Source organism: Molothrus aeneus (genome assembly GCF_037042795.1).
Source record: "Molothrus aeneus isolate 106 chromosome Z unlocalized genomic scaffold, BPBGC_Maene_1.0 scaffold_33, whole genome shotgun sequence".
Taxonomy (NCBI): Eukaryota; Metazoa; Chordata; class Aves; order Passeriformes; family Icteridae; genus Molothrus; species Molothrus aeneus.
In genome coordinates this window covers 1,170,302-1,190,068 of record NW_027098761.1, presented here as the reverse complement: position 1 = coordinate 1,190,068, position 19,767 = coordinate 1,170,302, and the positions used below count along the sequence as shown (strand labels likewise).

The 19,767-nt window shown below is 47.4% G+C and overlaps 1 protein-coding gene across 1 annotated transcript; it reads right to left on the bottom strand.

The window, feature by feature from the left end:
• Window positions 1–10,593: 10,593 nt before the first annotated feature.
• On the bottom strand, window positions 10,594–17,972 carry LOC136569474 (uncharacterized). Its single transcript, XM_066569869.1, has 7 exons — window positions 17,225–17,972; window positions 16,187–16,534; window positions 15,177–15,343; window positions 14,123–14,243; window positions 12,311–13,027; window positions 11,837–11,953; window positions 10,594–11,588 (listed from the first exon to the last, which is right to left on the bottom strand). Exons 1-5 carry the CDS (start codon window positions 17,970–17,972, stop codon window positions 12,957–12,959), a joined length of 1,455 nt encoding a protein of 484 aa, XP_066425966.1. The 3' UTR covers window positions 10,594–11,588; window positions 11,837–11,953; window positions 12,311–12,956.
• Window positions 17,973–19,767: the final 1,795 nt, after the last annotated feature.

The window sequence follows — 19,767 nt, the reverse complement described above, 5'->3', positions numbered from 1 at the left end:
TTGTATGCAAAATTTGCAGGGAAGATTCAGCTCTCAAGCCCTGTGAATTTTCTCTTCTCTCCTTTCCCATTCCCCTTTTCTTTCATCTCTTGCCTGACCTCAGGGCCCTTTCCCCTCCTTTCAGGCCCTCTGTTTGCTGCACTCCAGGGAAGCTCTCAGCTGTGGGTTCCCCAGCATGGCAGCTCCAGGCTTGGAGCAGCAGAACCCAGCTGTGGCTGAGAGCTCAGACACCCCCTGGGCCAGCTCAGCTTTCAGCTGCCAGGGCAGCACAGAGGGAAAGGGGCAAGAGAGAGCTGAGGATGCTGCCAGAGCAGCCCTTGGGCAGTGCAGGGTGAGAGTGGCTTAAAGTGCTGCTGAGCCCCACTGCAGGGGTACAGGAGGCTGCGCTGGTATGGCTGGGGCTGTGCCACCCATCCAGACAGAAAGGCAGAGCTAGCAGGCTCTGATGGGGGAGAGTAGGCTCCATCCCTACCAAAACTTGGTCAGTCCTGCTAAAACCTCTCTTTGTCCTTCTGTCTGAACACTGATACTGCTTTGGAAAACAGAATGCAGGTGACACAAGACAATCTATCATAACTTGTAAACAAATTTCCATGGGTTTTTTGTTTGCATGGGGTTTTTTTGGTTTGTTGTGGTGCTTAGTTTGGTTCGGGTTTTTTGCATGTGTGTGAGGCTTAAATGTGTCCTAAAGTTCTTGTGCATCCATGAGGCCTCCACAGGGATCTCCTTCGCTCTGCACAAGCCCAGAGAGCAGCACTGGCACCTCAGGCTGAGCACAAAGGAGCACAGGATGATCTGCAGGGTGGTCTGTGACAACAGGCACTTGGAGCTGTTGTCCAGTGTGTAAGAACTACATCCCCTCTTCTTCAGATTCTCCTAAAAATGCCCACTAATATTGTTTTGTATGATGCAGCTCTCTTAAGCCCCTATTACACTGTATCTGCATGAGCATTCACACAGATGTTTGCTAAAACAATTCTGCTCCAGCTGAAAAGCACTGGGGACCCTGAGCAATAACAGTAGATAAATGGACATAGAGAGACTTCAGGAGCAGAAGCAGCATTGATGTGAAAATACAGAAATCCACCAATGGTAGCACAGCCCACACATCTCCACTGGGTTCTGCAGAATGGCAGCAAATAATGCACAGGTGTGGAGACCATGAACTGGTTGGTGCTGCACTTATTTGTCAGTGGGCAGAGCTGTGGGAGGCAGGGATTAAGGGTGATTTTGGAACAGGAAGAAGAAAGGTGTTGGAATCTATAAAGTTAGAGGGTTTTGAGAAAATGGTAAAAAAGTAGGCTCCAAAAGGCCAGCAAGGACAGAGAAACGCTACGATAGCAGAAAGAGTTTTAGGCTGCAGCTTAGACATGAGAAATAGACCAATAAGCCTATGTGGTTTGTCCTTTTTAGTTGCAACAAATTTACTTAATGTATATTTTAGAAGGCTAACATGAACGAGCCATTGTGTTAGAAAGCAAAACACTAAGTGGAGGGCTCTTAACCCATTTAATTTTTTACTAAAATTCAGTAAAAGATACTGTTTTAGCATGTAAAAACTTTAATGTTGAAAACATGAATGTGCTGAGAGATTTTGAAGTCTGGACCAATGACAATTCACTGTTGAAAATCCAAATCTAAAACTTTTCAAATTAAATGACTCAGGATGAAGTAGGAAACACAAGTCCTTCCCTTGAACCTTGACTTGCCTCTTCTAGCTCATTCCTGAAAGTGGTAGGCAAAGAGGATCCCACAGAAATCAGAGAAGCATCAGGGTCTATCCCTAAAAGGCAACTGTAGATGTGAAATAACTTGGGAATTAGAGGGACATCAATGAGCCACTTGTGAGTCCAACTGTTAGTGAAGAGCCCTTTTCCAAAGAAATGCCAGCTTCTCTCAAGGAAGCTGAGCAGCAGGACATTATGGCTCATGTAGCTGGCAGGTATAAAGCAGATAAAGCAGGAAATTTGTGGAAATGAACCCTGGTATTCACTGGTCAGAGCAGGATGAAGAACTCATTTTATCAGACTCTGGCTCTTAGTAAGAAAGGAAGAAAGCTCTATTTATTATATCAGGCCAGCTGTTCATGGTCAGAGGTGGTATCAGCTGCTCAGCAGAAGGCACAGCTTTAACTCCAGCTCATCATGCCTGGAGGCAGCCCTGGAAGTGCTCCTGCACCTCAGCTGGTGCCAGAGCACAGGGACACCTGCACACCCTCCTTAGACCCCTGTGTGCCATAAAACTAAAGGCATCTCCCCAGCCAACCATCCAATCCAGCACTTAGCACAGAGCATGCCACTGCCAGTGACATCTGAGTGAAAAAATACAGAGAAAAGTGCAATTACAAAACATATTGGGGGCTCAATATAATACAGGAAAAATTCAGATTTTGGTACTTACCTTCATAAATGAGCATACCTACTAGCTCTTTCTCCTAAATCGTGGTTAAACATGTGCAGTTTCCATGGCAGTGTCCTAAAATTCTTCCATTCATGCATTCCCAGCTAGCAGAGCTCTCACACAGCTCTGTTTTTTCTCTTAAGTGTAAGTTCAGATGAACTGTGCTGCTTCCTCTGAAAGCTATAAAATTATGGAAATAATATCTGCAAAGTCATGGATTCTTTAAGGCAGGCCTCTGGTATGTAAAATAGGGAGTGTTTACATTTAGCATCATGTGCACATAAGATAACAATCAAACCGTTTTCTTACCTTCATGAAAAATAGTTTTTGTGCTCCCAGAAGTGGCACAGCCAAATAAGGCCGAACTCAGACACAAATGCGTTCCTCACCATACAAATGGCCAAACCAATGACAACTGCCGGTGACACTTTTCCTGCGGTCCCGAGTGCCCCAAGCGCGGATCCAAGCGGCGTCTCACCTGCCCAGCTCATTCCGGCCCGCGGATCCGAGCCCGTCGCGGAGCGTCAGCAGCAGGGATGGGAGCTCAGCAGCTCGGGCTCGATGCCGTGTGCTCCGATCGAGGCTCCCGAGAGCTCCTGCGGGGCTGGAGCAGCCCCGGGCAGCGGGAGCAGCTCCTGCTGCAGCAGCCGGGCAGCCTCGGGGGCTGCGAGGGCACGGCCCGGGCAGGGCGCGGCTTGGCCCCGGCAGCGCCGCGCCCTCAGCAAAGCTCCGGGCCGGGCGTGGAGAAGGGCGGGATCTGCTCCAGGGATCCCTGCCGTGCCCGAATCCAGAGCCCGCGGGAAAGGTCGCCTGGGGCACAGCGACCTTCCCGTTCGTCCTCCGGCCTTTTGGGAACGCTGCCAAAGGGGCCCGGGTCTCTCCTCGCCGCCTGCGGGCATCGGCTCATTGCAGGGACTTGTCAGTCGGAGCAGGGCTCGTCCAGGCTGGAGACTGCTGCAAACAGGCCGTCAAAACATCCGATCCCCAATTCCTCTGTGCCAGCGCCTGTGCCGGACAGGAGGAGTCCTATGTTATAATTTGTGGTGAGGAACCAGTCACCGACAAGTGAGTCCAAATGAAATGTAATTTATTAATTGGCAGAGCAAGCGATAATAGGCAAATTACAGCGCTGGGTGCAGCCGGGCAGTCTCCGCTCCACCAACGGCTCGCACCCACCTGGCGGTTCAGGCCTCTCTCTGATCTGTCCTGGTTGCGTATTTTCCGGTGTTTTCTGCATCTGCGCTGATAGTTGCTAGGGGGTCTTTTTCTGCCTTTTGGTGGTCGTTTGGAGGAAGGCTCCCGTCCTCTCTCTCAGAGTTTTGATGACCCTGCAATAGCTTTTACCATATATAGGCGTGTGGCTGCATGCATATTGCATATTCAGCTTTTCAACATATTAGCTTGTGACATATTGCGGTTTAAGCCTTATGACATTTTGCAACATATTAGCCCGTTTTTATAGACTTGATGAACAAACTTGAGAAATTAACCCATTACATCCTACCCCTGAGAAAAACGCCTGCACATTCACAGCAGCCTCAGCAGCCGTGGTTGTACACCGTTGCAGAGCAGTGTGCTTGTGAATTCTCAGCCAGCCTGACAAGCATTTTAAAGGTTTCTGCAGTCAATCAGTAAATCGATCATTGATTTTAAGGTCTAAAAATTTAAAAATTAGAGTAAGAATTTAAAACAGTTACATTACAAAAACTTACCTATATCCCAAATGAATTTTTGCATTGGAATTTTTGAGGAGACAAACCTCTCACAAACTAGGATAGCTGTCTTTTTTTCTCTATAGGGAAACACCTTACGAGTAATGTTACAACAGAATTAGTAATCCATGTTTTCTCTGCAGGTTCCATTAAACACAGACTAAAAATATATAAGAGGAAATAGTTGTAAGCTGAGTTGTTAAGTTACAAAATGCAGCAAAGGCCTGTTGTACCTGTCTGTGTACATAAACACATTTGCTCTCTCATCTCACAACTCATTCTGCAAGTTGCCATAAACAGCTGAATGCTCTCAGTAGCTCCAAGTCCTTCCTCTTACCATCCTGAATGGACGGGCAAAAGTAGCAATAGACAATATAAACAACTCTTCAGTTCTATTAAAGCTTAACTCTTAAAAGATCAGTTTTTATTTTGTGTCTTCCAGGGGAAGCAGACATACCAAACACAGAGGAGAACATGACTTTACACAGTGCTGTTTGCTCTGGCAGGTGGTGTGGTCAAGAGCTGCTTTCCTCAGGAACTGGTGGAGAATCCCTCTCTAAGCTTCAAGAGCTGCAAAATGAGTAAAGCCTGAAGGGACCAACTTGCATTTCATGTGTTAGATGGTAATCCTTCCATACTCTGAGCAGTGTTTAATAAAGCAGTTAAGGGATACTGGAAAAACGTCCTCTCCTGACTTGATCTATGATTTGCAGGTAAGAAAAAATGTTGGTTTTCCAAAGAGAAAAAGAATATTTACATTGAGGAATTCCCTAGACCTGCCACAGGATGTTGTACTTCAGAGGAGGCAATGAAGCGATATAGGGATCAACAAAAAACTTAGCTTAGAGCTGAGAATAAAAACACAGAAACACATATTACAAATATTAACCCATTTGATACACTGAATGGCTATGACTCTGTAACTTTTATTTCAAGTTGTACACATTTTCATGTATATTTTCCTCACCTTTATTTTTAAGTAAGACTGTACAAAGAAAGTAAGGAAAAGCATGAAGTACAGTTAATACTGTCCAAAGAGTGATGTTAGATACCGACAGAATCAAATCATGTCAAACCATGTCAAGCAATTTCTGAAGGCATCTGAAGTCTGCTGGTTAGTCGCTGACTGAAAGGAATTATAGAAAAACCAGAAATATATGTAAAAAATACAAGACTGGCTATCACATCTTTAATAAATATCCATGCATAAGTACCTTTTATTATGATAGACAGTTTGTCCTGTTCAGGTCAGTGAAAGGATTCTTGCTGACATGCAGTGGGTTGGAAACTGCATGCTTTGTGAAAAGATGACAGAGAAAACATTAAACTGGTAGCATATCCTTTGTAATCAGTCTCTGTTTTCTCCAATTAAAGTGAGATATATGCTTATAAATCACAATCATTCCTCTGCTCTCTGTAAGTCTTATTTTGTATTTCACACCACTCTTAAAATTGAATTTGCTGTTCTGCTTTCTATTCTTTTAGCTGTCACATGAATAGGGACAAAAATGCTGACAGCTGTGGGAATCCATAAAATCAGAAGGTTTTGGGAAAACTGCAGAAGACAGGCCTCAGTTACAGCAGAATACTGAACACTGCTAAAGCAGCAGAAAAGATATCTAAGCTGTAGCGAAGACACGGGAAATAGAACGATAGAGCTGTGTAGTTTGGCTTTCTAAGTTGCAACAAGTTTATTTAGTAGATATTTAGAAGGTTATGCTTATGAATAGAGCTTTATTCGTTGTCTCTTATAAACGAGCCGTTGTGTTTGAGAATAGGTCACTATTGTTTTAACCAAAGCTACGTGTGCTTAAGGTGATTGGATAGAATGTCAGTATGCTTTTGCTCTATGTAATTGGCTGAGACACATTTATGGTATGTTGTAACATTAAGTTTCTTTGCCCTGCTGCCTGACCAGCAAGCTGTTAGCATCTCTTCATTGCCATAACCCTGTAATGAGATTGATGCTGAAAATAAATAGCTCAGGATGCTGATCCCAGTGGCCCCATCCCATTTGTGTCTATATATAAACTGCCAGTGCACAACAGCTCACAGCGAAGAGTCAGAAAGTGCATCCCACTTGTGTGGGTTTTTTGGTTTTTATTGCTACGTCACATACATGTGTCACCCTCTCCTTAAGTGAGTTTCAGCATAACCATTCATACCTGCCAAATATCACAGTGATTCAGCAAAGGATTAATTTGTTTCAAAAGTCAGACTCCTAAAGTCAGTGCCCTCTGTGAAGCTGTGTTCCCATCAAAGGAGACCTCCTCAACAAAGCCTCCTGGTTTTACCCTGGGAGTTACAAGCAGAAGTGCCAGCTGAGCACATCTGCAGCTGCCAAAATCTCCTGCAGCCCCTCACGCCTCCGAGCTGAGCTAGATTTTCATCTATATATCTATATCATCTATATATATTCTATATCTATATTTATACCTATAAATATCTATATCCATACCTATCTATACCTATATATCTATATCTATCTATATCTATATCTATCTAAAGAAGATGAGTGTACCTTCCACCTCAGCAGCTCGTCTCCTGTACCTGAGACCCATGCCCTGCACCCCATGTCTGTAGGGTCTATGTGTGTATGGGAGACCCTTTTTCTTCTGGAGCAGCAAAAAGGCACAACAGATCCCACAGGTTGATTAAATTGATCAAGATGCCCTCTTGAAGGCACCTGAACCAAGGATGAGATCTCCACCAGCTTTACAGGCAGTTTGGACATGCAGCTCCCATGGAGGCACAGGTACATGGGACAAAATACAACTAAAGTACAGCCTGAAATTATTAAATATCAACTGTAATACACCTCATTTTTACTGGGGGAAGTAATGACTGCAACGAACATGCAGTCCTACTACAGAAACTTTATGTAGCTGCATAAGAGTGTTTGAGAGCATTTTTAAGGGGAGATGCCATTTTTATTTGCCTGTCCCAAAGGTCTTGGGTGGTATCTGTAGGCTCTTTATGGAGATTTTGCATTTGAAACAGTATTAGATGGTTGTGCTGAGACCACAGAACTAAATTCTAGATACCTGGTTGACAGAGACATGACAAGCCTTCATATACAATCTTGGAGCAGCCCAGAAGAGCAAAGACAAAAACTTAGGCAAAAATGATTCTTGGTTTAGATGGCTTAAAATAATAAAATGTGAAGGATAAAGCTTTTTTAGCATTGTTTTTCCTAGATGGAAACCGTAAAGTCTGTGATCTAAACTGTCTCTTACAATCCATGGCTGCACTACCCCTATTACCAAGAGCACAAATATTAGCTGAACAAATAAATCGTGCTGCACATGGATAGTCAAGAGATTTTATAACTTGGTCTGAACAATAACAAAGCTTTGATATTGAACTGTATTGCTGCTGCCTCAGCAACCCTCAAACGAATGAGTACAACAATCAACTTTGTAGTTTACTGACTTTTTCTGCCTTTCTAAACAGGATATGATGATACTGGCCACTTGTGCTTACAATTCTGCATCATGTTGCTTAATTGTCCTTTTATGATTTCTTACAGAATCTGTTAATCAGTTTTTTTTCTACTGGCACATTTTCTTCTTTATAGCCATGGCAATTTCAGAGATTTGTTTTACTCTCAGCAAATTTGCTGACAGACTGCAAATCAGACCTGTGTTTACTTGCAAAGCTGAACAGCTCCTGGGAATGCCTCACGATGGCAGTCTGTGTCATTTACAACACTTTCTGATACTTCAGTGACAAATCAAGTGATACTGGTTCCATACTGCAAGCTGTAGCAATGTTTGTCTTTTAAATCTGTGGGCTGAGACTAAAAGAGTCAGCATTAATTATTCAGCAGGATACAAAAAGTGATGAGTTTTCAATCAGTATAAATCTAATCCATATAAAATGCATTTTAAGGTGAGCAAGATAAACTCTTTTTATTGTTAATTGTTATTAAATGATTCTTTGAATCCTCAAGGGTCAGTGTCTCTTATCCCCATCATACATGAGATCTTCATATTAACTGCTATACAACATCCTAGCAATGACAGATGCGTTTACCACAGATGACATGTCACTTTTGTTTCTCTTTGGTGACAATTAAAATTATTGTTTGTACACTCCTAAATCAAACCTCAAGGTTGTCAATATTTTAATGGATTAATTTTTCAAAGAGCAGCAATGTTTTTCTTCCTGATTTTACTGAGAAAGAACAGAACATGAGGCTAGCAAAAAATGTAGATGAGAACTTGTTTATGTATAGCATTTATTCAGCTGACACTTCATACCAAGTACATATATACATGGTTTTTAGGTAATGGTGTATTTAACCAGGTGATTAGAAAGTGATGTAAAATAACTCTCAGGTCACTGCTTTAAATGATTTCCTCTCTTCCCTTCCTTTAACCTTTCTGTTCCTGAGAGCCATGGGTATTTGTACATGATAAAGAAGTTCCAAGGTATCAATTAGTCCAGTGGATTACTGTCTTTAAAATAAAAATCAAAATTATACATGTCTTGTTTCCTAGAAAAAAAAAAGAGAAGAAAAGAGAAATCTAGTTTTCTAGTTTTTTATTTCTGGATATTAATCAGATTTAATGGAAATATTGCACAGAATGAAATAAAATTTGGATTATATTTTAAGCCAGCTCTGCAATTCTCATCCTTAACTTTTAACATCCCATCCTTAGTTTTAGCAAAGTGTCTTTCTAGTATAGGAACCTCAGAAAAGAATTTGAAGTAAATTTCTATGAAACCATGCTGTTGTAAAACAAGTACATTTTCTTAAGGTTACCCTTTCTTCACACAGATGAATGTCACAAACATATAAAATTACAAACATATATATATATGTATGTATATAAATCTGCTAAAGCAGAGAAAGCTTGGCTCTAAATGCTGAGCACTACCTTTGGAAACACAGATTGTACTAATGCAGAGACAGTCAAAGAAATTAAAAATCCACTATTAGCAGTGGCCAACTAGTTCTGATGTCTTATAATTTTTATAATTTATGATCAGGTCTGCTTTGTTGGAGTGGTTGGAGCTCAAGAAGCCAAAGGGAGCATGCAGGACAGGTGACTGCGCTGTGACTGCAGCCCCAGGAGGGGTCACCTTGGCGGCTCAGGAGCAGCTCCGCTGTCCATCCACGATGTGCTCACTACTCCTGTGTCCTGCGAGTCCTGACAGCAGGAGCTGCTCCCTGCCGCCGGCCAGCTCCTCTGCCTGGAGTCCCTTCCCATGCTGGCAGTACAAGCTCCCTCTTGCCTGGAGCCAAACGCGAGCCTGTGCCTTGGGCTGGCTTTGCCAGGTCTCTTTTTCCAAGTGTTTGACTCCCAGGCTTCTGCCCCAGCCCAGGGATGTTTGTTATTTCCATCCCCAGGTAGTTTTACATGGTGAACCATTGTGGCTTTACCTAACAGGTGAATCATTAAGGTGGTGGTGCTTTCCTGTACACAATGTCCTGTTAAGACCAAGAAGAAGCTGCTCCTGCAGCTTGGTTTGTGGCTATTCCCACACCATTTATCCCACACTGCATGACTAAAGAAAGTCTGTCCTTTTCCTTACTAAGTTTAGGCTACAGCTGAGTGCAAATATGTATTAAAAGGGAATAAATGCCAGAATCCCCTTACACTTTTCCCCTCCCCTCCCCAGCCACGGTGCTGCCTGAGGGGGTCCTAGAGATGGACACAGCTCTCAGACAAATAACCTCAGATGGATGTTTCACAGACAAGACAGGTCTATTACCCAGAGCTGGACAGACCTGTGAGGAACTGGGTGCCACAGCCTGTCCTACATTCATCAAAGCTTCAGGATCAGTGAAGAAACAGGGACAAACATTGATGTGGTCACTCATCACAGAAATGAGAAGTGCCCCAAAGCCAATGCCAGTTTAAAAGGGAAATTTATTACAGATTGCTACAACTGCACTGCTTAGACACAGAAACCATTGCCTGTTACAGGATGGCTACAGAATGGCACAACTCTGCTGACCCTATAAACAGAGAAAAATCCATTTCAGCTCCCATAATCGAGTATGTTACACGTTACTAAGTGCTGCCTACATATATCTGTGTGTGTCTGTATGTAAAGAACCAAACATGGACTGAATTATCTGCATATCCACAGAGCAGGAGTTGTGCTCTCAGTGGAGTCCGGGAGTTTTCTCAGCAGGCCTCTGCAGCGAGTTCTGAGCCAATGGGGGGCTCTGCTGCCAGCCCAAATCTGTGCTTCCCTTGCCCAGCCTGAGTGCAGGTGGGGCATGTGCTGGGCATGGCTGGAGAGTTGCATGGCCAAAATCCTCCAGCATTTACATCTGCTCATGGCTTTGGGGAGCACAAATCACAGAACACCCATCGCAGCTGACAAATGGCATTTCTTGCAGATTGCCACAGCCGCACTGCTGATCCACAAATACACGAGAATCAATTTCAATTGAAAAATGTCATTTATTACAAATTGCAATTGCTACACCCACGCTGACAATAGAGAACTATACAAATCTCAATTTAGGTAAAAACCAGGAGTTTATTAGATTATTACAACCAGTCCATTTAAAATATACAAATACCAAATTCACTTAACAAAACTTAATTTATTGGCAACCTCTACTATACAGAACTCACTAGACACAAAGATCAATTAGGCGTTTAACAACTTAATTTATTACATATTACTACAAACGTAGAGCCCATATCAAAATACAAAAATACACATTCCCTCTCTAAATAGCCCTACACTAAGAATTCAATAGAGTTACACAACTATACCCTGCATACATCTCTAAATAGAATACGTATGTATATGCACATATATAAATACATATATAACTATAACAATCTACAGATGTAAATATAGATTAAACATCACATACTACATAAAATATACATATAAAAATATTTATATCAGTAGATAAACAAAGCAAACCTATCTGTACCTATACAAATATCACTCTACCAAGCTAAATATCCACCCAATGCATCAATACAAACAGAGCTATACATCTGGACACATATGTAAATATCAATAAATAGACAGAAATGGAACAATATACATATAAAAATACACATATGTCCCAATACAAATACCAAAATACCTATTTAAAAACCATATACCTATACCTTCATCAATATAAAGCGATATGTTCAAAGCTGTAAACCTAGGAAATAGAACTAAAGACAGATATAACAACATCCATGTATACTTAGATACAAATATACACATATATGTAATTACAAACATATATATATATATATATGCTTACATATACACATAGCATACATCCATACATATAACTACATATAGATAGAAATATTCCTATACAAATAGCAACCCACATATGGAAATACATATGAAATAATCCCTGTCCACATGCAAGTCCATCTATCCTTAAACAGCACTCGAAGCAGAGGGATCCCAGCTGCCCCATCTACAAAGCCTCTTGCTCAGTGTCCTCCTCCCGTGCAGAGCAGCTCTACTGGACAGCGACAGCAGATGGGACATCTGGCAAGCAAAGGGAACACTGAGTGAGTATGGGTTTCCCTTGGCAGCAGCTGCACCTTGGCAGCACTGCTCCTGGGCCCTGCCGGCACAGCTGCCTGGCCCAAGGACTGCCCCTGTGCCAGCCGGGGCAGCTGCGCTGAGCAGCCCCAGCACAGGCAGGGCCCGCTCCTGCCCCGCCGGGCAGTGCCCACAGCCACAGCCCACGCCAGCCTCAGCCCCAGCCTGCCTCCCCAGGCCTGTGGCCTCACCTGGGCTCTCTCCAGCTGGCAGCAGCAGGTCCCCATTCACTGCTCTTGCTGCCGGCCTTCAGCTCCTCCCTGCTGGCTCCCGTCAATCTCCGGCTGTCCTCAAGATCTTCCTTGTAGCTGTGGCCAAAGTGGAGGCTCTGGAATTGCTTGCAAGGCCTGGCAGAGCTGCAGTCCCAGAGCCCTCTGTGCTCCCTGCTGGCCCCCTCCGTCCCCTCAGCCCCGCCATGCTCTCAGTGAAGCCCCAGCCCCCTTCAGTTTCTTCAGCCCCTCACAGTGCTCTCACCCACCTCAGTCCCTTCTGAGCCATCCCGTCCCCTGAGACCCGTCAGCCCCTCAGCCTGTGCCACTTCCCTGTCACCTCAGTGCCACCATGGCCCTCGGCTGCCCCACAGCCCTCAGCCCCAGCAGCAGCTCAGGGTCACCGTCCCTTCGGCGCCACCGCCCCCTCAGTCCCCTCCACCCCCTCTGTCTCACCGTCCTTCAGCAGCTCCTCAGGGGACAGTGCCTGGGGCCAGCGGCAGCTCCCACCGCTCCAGGGACAGCCGGGGCTGGAAGTGCTGCTCCGCCCGGCCCGGCCGCCAGCTCGGACCCAGCACAGGGACAGGGGACACAGGGGGCACCGGGGGAAAAGCAAGAGGTGAAAAAGGCAGCTGAGGGGGAAAAGAGCTAAAAATGCAGCCTAGGCCTACACAGCTTAATCTATGCATCTAAACTTCCACATACCTCTAACTAAATAGCTATGCACTTTACATAAATATATATATGTTACTCTATACACATATAAATGTAAATCTCAAAATCTATAAATGAAACTACATATATATAAATATAAAATTCCATAACATCTATAAATGTGATGGAATTATTAAAAAGATATATATATATTGATTTAACTATATAAACACACCTGTATAAATCTATAAATATAACTATATATAAAAATATATACATATATATTTTATAATATGTATATTTAAAAATAAATATATAATTATCTATATTGATTTACTATATAAACACACCTGTATAAATCTATAAATATAACTATTGGGATATACAAATAAACTTATAGAAATCTATAAATCTATGTATAAATGGAGAGATTCCACCTGCCCGATGGTCACAGGCTCTCTCTCTGATTCTTCTTCTCACGCAGGGCAGCCCTCCTGGCGAGGTAGATCAGGTGGATATCTGGGAAACAAAGGGAACACTGGGTCAATATTGGCCTCTGTGCATCTTTCCATTTTGAAGTAACTGTACTTCTATCAAAGACTGAAAAAATGGCCTGAAAGGCAGACTCTTATTTGACAATTTCAGACCTGCTCTTTAAAGAACAGGGATCTTTCCAAGTTTTCAAAACTTCTGAAATTTTTAAGAATCCAAATAAAGTCTCAGCCCTTGCAGTACAAAGGGCACCCCCAAGAGCTTGAAACACAGCCAGTCCCAGCTGCCACAGAGAAACTCAGCCTTGTTCTTTCTCTGTGCTGACAGAGAGACCTCAGTCCTCGCTGAAATGGCTGAAGCTGAAGGTGCTGGGAGCTGAGTCATGAACCAGCTCCATTACCTGGCATCTACAAACTGCCCTCTGCAGTGAGCAGCAGCTCCTCCAAAACAACCAGCAGCTCTGGCAGGAAGGGCTGGCAGGGACCGAGCTCCATACCAGGCCTGCAGGCTGCACCAGCTTTGCTCAAGAATGCAGATCCAAAGTGCTCTATCTCTCCTTTAGTTCTCGCTAATTTAAAGGAATAATTTCATTTTTTCCTTGAGCTACTGGATTTGCGACTGATGATTTCCTTGGCCTCAGAGCTTCTGCTCCTTGTATTTTTAATGTATCTCACTACAGCTATCAGCAGACTGTGGTACTACATTGATTTAATGCTTGGAGACAAAACCTCAGACTTCTACACTGAGTTTTTGCTGGGTTTTTCCTCTCTTGTTTCAAGAGTCACTCAGTGTCAGAGCCTCTAGAGCACTGACACCCTGCAGCAAATTTATCCATGGACATCAGCACAAAACTGGGACACCTGAGTTGGTGACACAACTCCCACAAGGTCAGGTTTATTCCCTGCTCTCTTGCCCCAGCAGAGGACTCGGTGTCAGAGCCTCTGGAGAAGTGTGGAGGGCAGGGCTCAGGCAGGTTGTGCCCGTGCAGGATTTGAACTCAAGGCACCAGGAGCACCAAGCCTGCAGACAGGAACTCAACTCTTCTCATCTCCCTTGCTGCCAGAGGCAGGCTCAGAGCAGCCATCTCACACCTCTCTAAACCACTGGGGGCTCTGTCCTTACCAAGCTCCTCGGGCTCCTGGGAATTGTTCCTGCAGCTCTCGGTGCCAGCCAAAGCTCCCTCTGCTGCAGCTCTGTCCACAGGCTCCCCTCCTGAAGACTCAGGGCCAACAGTAATATTCCCCTTGAAAGAGAAACAGAAAGGAAGAAACCCTTCTCACCACTTACACAAAACACCTGGTCCAACACCTCCATGGCTCACACACTTAATCTCTTGGTCCTAACAAGAACTCTGGGCCCCAAAGCCCTTCAACAGTCAAAAAGATTTGACTTTTCAAACACAGTCCAAAAGCTGTCTAAGCTGTCAAAGCTGACAGGGTTGAACATGGGGGTGACACTAAACACGTGGAATGGCTGCTAAGGAAGGAGTCCTGCCAGCTCCTGGCACAGGGATGTGCTCCTCCCTCCACAGCCCTGAGCACAGCAGTCTCATCCATCATCAGACAGTCTTGCTGTCTGGCCAGTTTGCCCAGCTGAGGATTTCCCAGATGGAAACTGGGCTGCAGGCAGCAGCTTCCTGAGAGGACAAGAAAGCTGCAGCTCCAGGCCAGCCCCAGCCACGGCTCTGGGAGCGCCTACACGCACGGCAGGGCTCACACAGCAGCAGCAGCTGCAGCCCAGCCCTTGCTTTGCCTTGGCCTTCCCAGCCAAAAGAGGCACAGCCCGCATCTGCTGCTGCAACAGAGGCACTTCTGGCATGCCCCTCCCTGCACGGGACACTTGGCCTTCAGTGCCACTTCTCCAAACACTCTTCTCTTCTTTCCCATCAAACAAAGCCTCTTAGAACCTACAAAGCTTCCTCTTCCTCACCACAAATGCCCCTGCACCAGGGATTCTTCTGAGGAAAACAAGCACCCAAACGTGGCCATCGCCTTTCACCCTCATTTAAGGGCTATCCCCCTTTTTCATTCCCTTTTCTTCTGGAAATCTTCTTTCACCAAGCAAAGCGTTCCCTGTCCATTCACAGCTGAACTCAAGAAGCTTTTCCTTCTCAGCCATGCAACAACATTCACAAGCTCTCAGTCCAGCCCCTTTCTTCCCTGCCCAATGCAGTTACCTGAGCAGAGGGAGAAAACATCTCCTCCAGTGTCTCAAGCACCATGTCCAGATCTGGCGGTGGCAATTCCTCTTCCCCAGGAGTTTTCCACAGCCAGCTGGGGGCTGTCCATGCTGCAAAACCTGCACTGCCACCTGGAGTGCTGGGGGCTGAAGTGTCTGGCCTGGCTGCAAGAATCCAAACACATTGGTCAGGCTCCACGATGTGTCTTTGGGATGCAGAGCTCTAGTGCTGCCTTGCATCAAACATCACAGGAAGCACACAGCAACCTCTGTTCCAGAAATGCATTCAGACTTCCCAGGGGATTGGAGGAGTGAGTTCTTCCTCTTAAAAATATTTATCCTAATCGACATGTAGATAGATTAAAGCATGGACTGGAAATCTGATATAGACACAGACACACACAAACACCTTATAATCACAGCCTTTTGCATTTTCCCAGCAGCTTTAGGATTTGGCTGCTTGACTTTCTCATCACAATCGACCACAGAAAGTGGATTCACCCAGAAACAGCCCAGATCTGCACACACACACTGAAATTAAAGTGTGAGATTTTTCTAAAAACAACCTCGAGGGTGAGGCCATATTCTGCAGCTGCAGCTGTTGTGGGGTACACAGAGCTCATTTCAATGGCACGCCTTGATTTGCAGGGCAGGCAGTCTTAAACATCTGCAATATCCTATCAGAGTCCTAGTCTGGCTTCATTCAAAGAAAGAGGAGAGTGCACCTTACACTGACCACTTGTTAGGCAATATCTTTCACCTTGCCCTTGTACCCCTACACAGAGGCTGTCTGGAAAATGCCCAGAACACCCTCCAAATCTGCAGCAAGGACAGGAAAAGCAGGCAGAGAATCTTTCTGTTTTCAAGGTCCCCCTTCCTAGGCGACTTGACACCTTCTACCTGATTCTCACTTGAGATCTACCCATGATAGAGCACTGCAGGAAAACACTTTAAAGGGTCATTAACCAGGACCTGCTTGGAAAGCAAGGGTAGAAGCTCTTTCCCTACCTGATGGGCTGAGGGCTGGCAACTGCTGCTCTGAAGATGTGCAGCTGCTCCTCTCTGAAGAGACCATGGAAGGGTTGTGATGGTCTACAGGAACCAGAGGAACGATGAGCTCAGGTTGGCATTTAAGCTTCATGGGAACCAGTGGAATGATGAGCTCATGGCTGAATTGAAATTTGCCTGTGCCTGGTTCCTCCGATGAAATCCCAGGAAGTCCAGATGTGGCAAAGACTTTCTTGGGTGACCTTAGGAAAACATCAGCCTCCTGAGCACCTGCACTTAGCCTGGAAGGGCCTGGAAGCAGCTCTAAACCCTCAGATGAGGCAGCAGCAAGGTTGTGGTACGAGAGCACTGTGTAGGAGTGAGAAGAAGAAAGGAAGCAAAGGGAAGGCTTGGTCACTATTGGTCTTTGGGTGTGTTTCCCTTGGCAGCAACTGTACTTCTGTCAGGGAAGACAAAAGCTCCCATCCTCCCAAGCAGGGTGAGAAAGAAGAAAAAAAGAACCAAACATGTTCTGGAGGTATTCAACTAGCAGTTCCTTGTCTACTGAACTCTCCCCTGTTCATTCAATTGTCTGGGAAAACTGTCCTGCTGCCCTACCCTGGAAGGAGGCAGCTGCCAGAAACCCAACTGGCAGGTTGGGTTTTCTCCGCTGCCCCGGAGGGACAGGAGGCTCGCTCCAGCTGGGCCAAAGCCCTCAGCTCACACGCACTCACGGAGAGCTCCCCAAGCATCCCAGGGCAGGGCAAGGAGCAGCGCCAGCCACGGCGCACCGCTGGGCCAGCTGCAGCCGAGCGGGCCAGGCTGTGGTGAGCGCAGCCACGGCGGGACTGTCCCGCAGCCCCGGCAGCCCGGCAGAGCCGGCACAGCACCCGGGTCCTGCCGGCACAGCTGCCTGGCCCAAGGACAGCCCCTGTGCCAGCCGGGGCAGCTGCGCTGAGCAGCCCCAGCACGGGCAGGGCCCGCTCCTGCCCCGCCGGGCAGTGCCCACGGCCACAGCCCACGCCACCGTCCTCGCCTGCAGCTCCCACCCCGTCTCACCGGCTCCGGGCGGTTGCCCGGCGGGGAAGGAGGGCACCGCCCGCTCCGTGTGGAGCTGCTGGAAGCGGCTGGGCTGGCGGCTGCGCACGTCCAGCCCCGCCGCCAGCCGCTGCCTGTTGGCCCTGGTCAGGCGCTTGATGCGGAGCAGGAGGTCGGGGCGGTCGCGACGAAAGTTGGGGTTCTTGAAGTGGAGCCAGCCCCCGGCATCGCCCGGCTCATCTGAGCCAACCCAGCCCGGCACTTTGCGGAAGCCGTAGAGGTTCAGCTGCCGCACGAAGCTGCCGAAGTGCGTGGCTTGGAAGGAGTCCGGGGCTGGTCCCGCCCCCTCAGCGCCCGCCCCGTGGGCGTCGCCCGAGCTGAGCAGCTCCTGCTCGAAGAGGGAGCGGTCGACGAGCAGCCCCTGGGCGCTGCTGTCCCAGCGCACGGAGCGGACGCGGGGGCTGTTCACCAGGCGCCACAGCTTGGCGGGGAAGGTGCTGGCGCTGAGCCCGGCGGGCAGCGGCAGCTCCGCCATGGCGTCGATCGCCGACTGTGCCCACAACGCCCGCAGCGCAACGGCCGCGGCTGCACCAGCGGCGCGCGGCCTGAGGGGGGCGCTGCGCTCGGGCCCGCGCGCGCCCAGCGCGGCCCCGGCGCGGGCCGGACTTGGCGGGGACGAGCGCGGCAGAGCCGGGGCTGCGGGCACAGCGCGGGCGGGGCGGCTCGGCAGGGCCAGGTGCGAGCCCCCTCTTTCTCTGGCTGCAGTCATCCTTCTGCATTGGCTTTGCAGCACAACCCCAAAGCACCAAGGCAAGCACAGTAACTTTCAGAAAGGTCTAAACTGAGGAATCCCATCAGAAACTCTTCCTCTTTGTTCAGTGAAAGGAAAATCACTGTGTGTTCTGCATAGCCGAAGTCAGGAAAAACGTCTTAGTCTCAATAGCTTCTCTGTTTTGGTTGGGGATGCAAACAGTTCCTCATTTCCAAGCAGACAGGTCAAATGGGGGAAGGGGAAACGATGAAGGGACTTTAAGACATTCTTTTGGACACACCTCAGCCCCTCAGTGTCCTTCCTGAATTGAGGGGCCCAGAACTGGACACAGTTCGAGGGCGTGGCCTCTCCAGTGCCGAATGCAGGGGGACAATCACTGCCCTGGCCCTGCTGCCACACCATGGCTGGCACAGAACATGTTGCCCACATTCACCATCTCCGACGCCGTTCCCGCCCGCTCCGGCCTGCACATGGCTCCATTCAGCGGCGGGCAGGTAGGCGGCCGCTCCGCCAGGGCCGCCTGTGGGCGGGGGCGGCTCCGCCCACACCGCCATCTTCGGTGCGAATGCCAGCGCCAGCGCCAGCGTTGGGGGGGGAAGACAAAGCACTGCCCCCCCGACGGGTGAGGGCGAAAGGGTGGCCGGATGGGGCGGTGGTGGATCTGTGGGGACGGCCGGGGTCAGGGAGAGCCGGGAGGTGGCTGTGTGGAGGTCGGAGGGGTCGATGGGGGCTGGAGGGAAGGTGCTGGGGAGAGGGGCAGGACCCCCGCGGGATGTGGGAGAGCAGAGGAGGTGTGGGAGCAGCTGGTGTGTGTGGGAAGCTGAATCACAGAATCGGTCGACTTGAGATCACCCTGTGCAACCCCCCTGCCAAGGAGTCACCTGGAGTGGGTGACAGAGGACCACACCCAGGTGGGTTTGGGATGTCTCCAGAGGGGATAACTCCACGCTTTCCTGGTGTCAGGAAAATCCGCAAACGTTTATGTCCAAAAAGGAGACAGAGGAGTCCTTCGCCTTTATTCGAATAAAGGAAAGGAGTCCACCGGCGCACATGGCCGTGGGGTTTTCTCTCTCAGGGTTTCGGAGGGCGCAGCCTCGTTTTATCCTGAGCTCCTGGCCGCATGTTGCCCTCTGCCTTTCCCCTTTGGCTGAGGTACAGCCTTCCTGAACCGCCTACCCCATATCCCCCCTTAAACCTCCAGTTCTACCCCAAAGTTCCGAAGTTCAGCCTGGTACAGACCCACTTGTCTGTCTCAGGAGCCAAACTGTCTGAGCTCTGCAGCAAACCTGCTGCCCAAAGTCAGTAGAGACATTAAGACTCATTTCAGTTAATTGTAAAGACATTAGCACAGATCTTTCCTCTCAGTTCCTCCTCTTCTTATTTCTCAATCTGTCTTTACACCCCCTGCTGACTTTTCCTTGTCTGGTCCCTGCACTAGGTGTGGCAAGTAAATTCAGAGAATGAAGTCGATAATAACAGTTTATATAAACTCATTAATCACTTTGGCTACTGATAGCCAGAGTCTCCCATCCTTTTCTTCTAGCTGAGAAGTCCAAATCTCCAGGGCTTTCGTGACCTTGACTGAAGTGGGATAGGTCGATCCGTGTTCAGCTCTCCTGGCTGCTCTCTCTGCAGTCCCGGTTGGATTTTATGAACAGTAAAGTCCAAAGGCAGCATCTGTGCTAACTGGGCTTCGTGTCAAAAGAGATTTCACAAGACACGGTATCCTGGCCACACACTAGTTTAAATAGACATCTCCTCCCTGCTACCTTGAAAATGAATAAGGTAAGAA

Bases quoted from the DNA above. Each gene is read 5' to 3' on its own strand.
- LOC136569474 (XM_066569869.1), bottom strand. From the start codon at position 17,972: ATGACTGCAGCCAGAGAAAGAGGGGGCTCGCACCTGGCCCTGCCGAGC. The intron at 14,244-15,176 runs GTAACTGCATTG...TTCTCTTTCAAG, and splicing joins TGTTTTCTCCCTCTGCTCAG to GGGAATATTACTGTTGGCCC. The intron at 13,028-14,122 runs GTAAGGACAGAG...TTTGTTTCCCAG, and splicing joins CCAGGAGCCCGAGGAGCTTG to ATATCCACCTGATCTACCTC.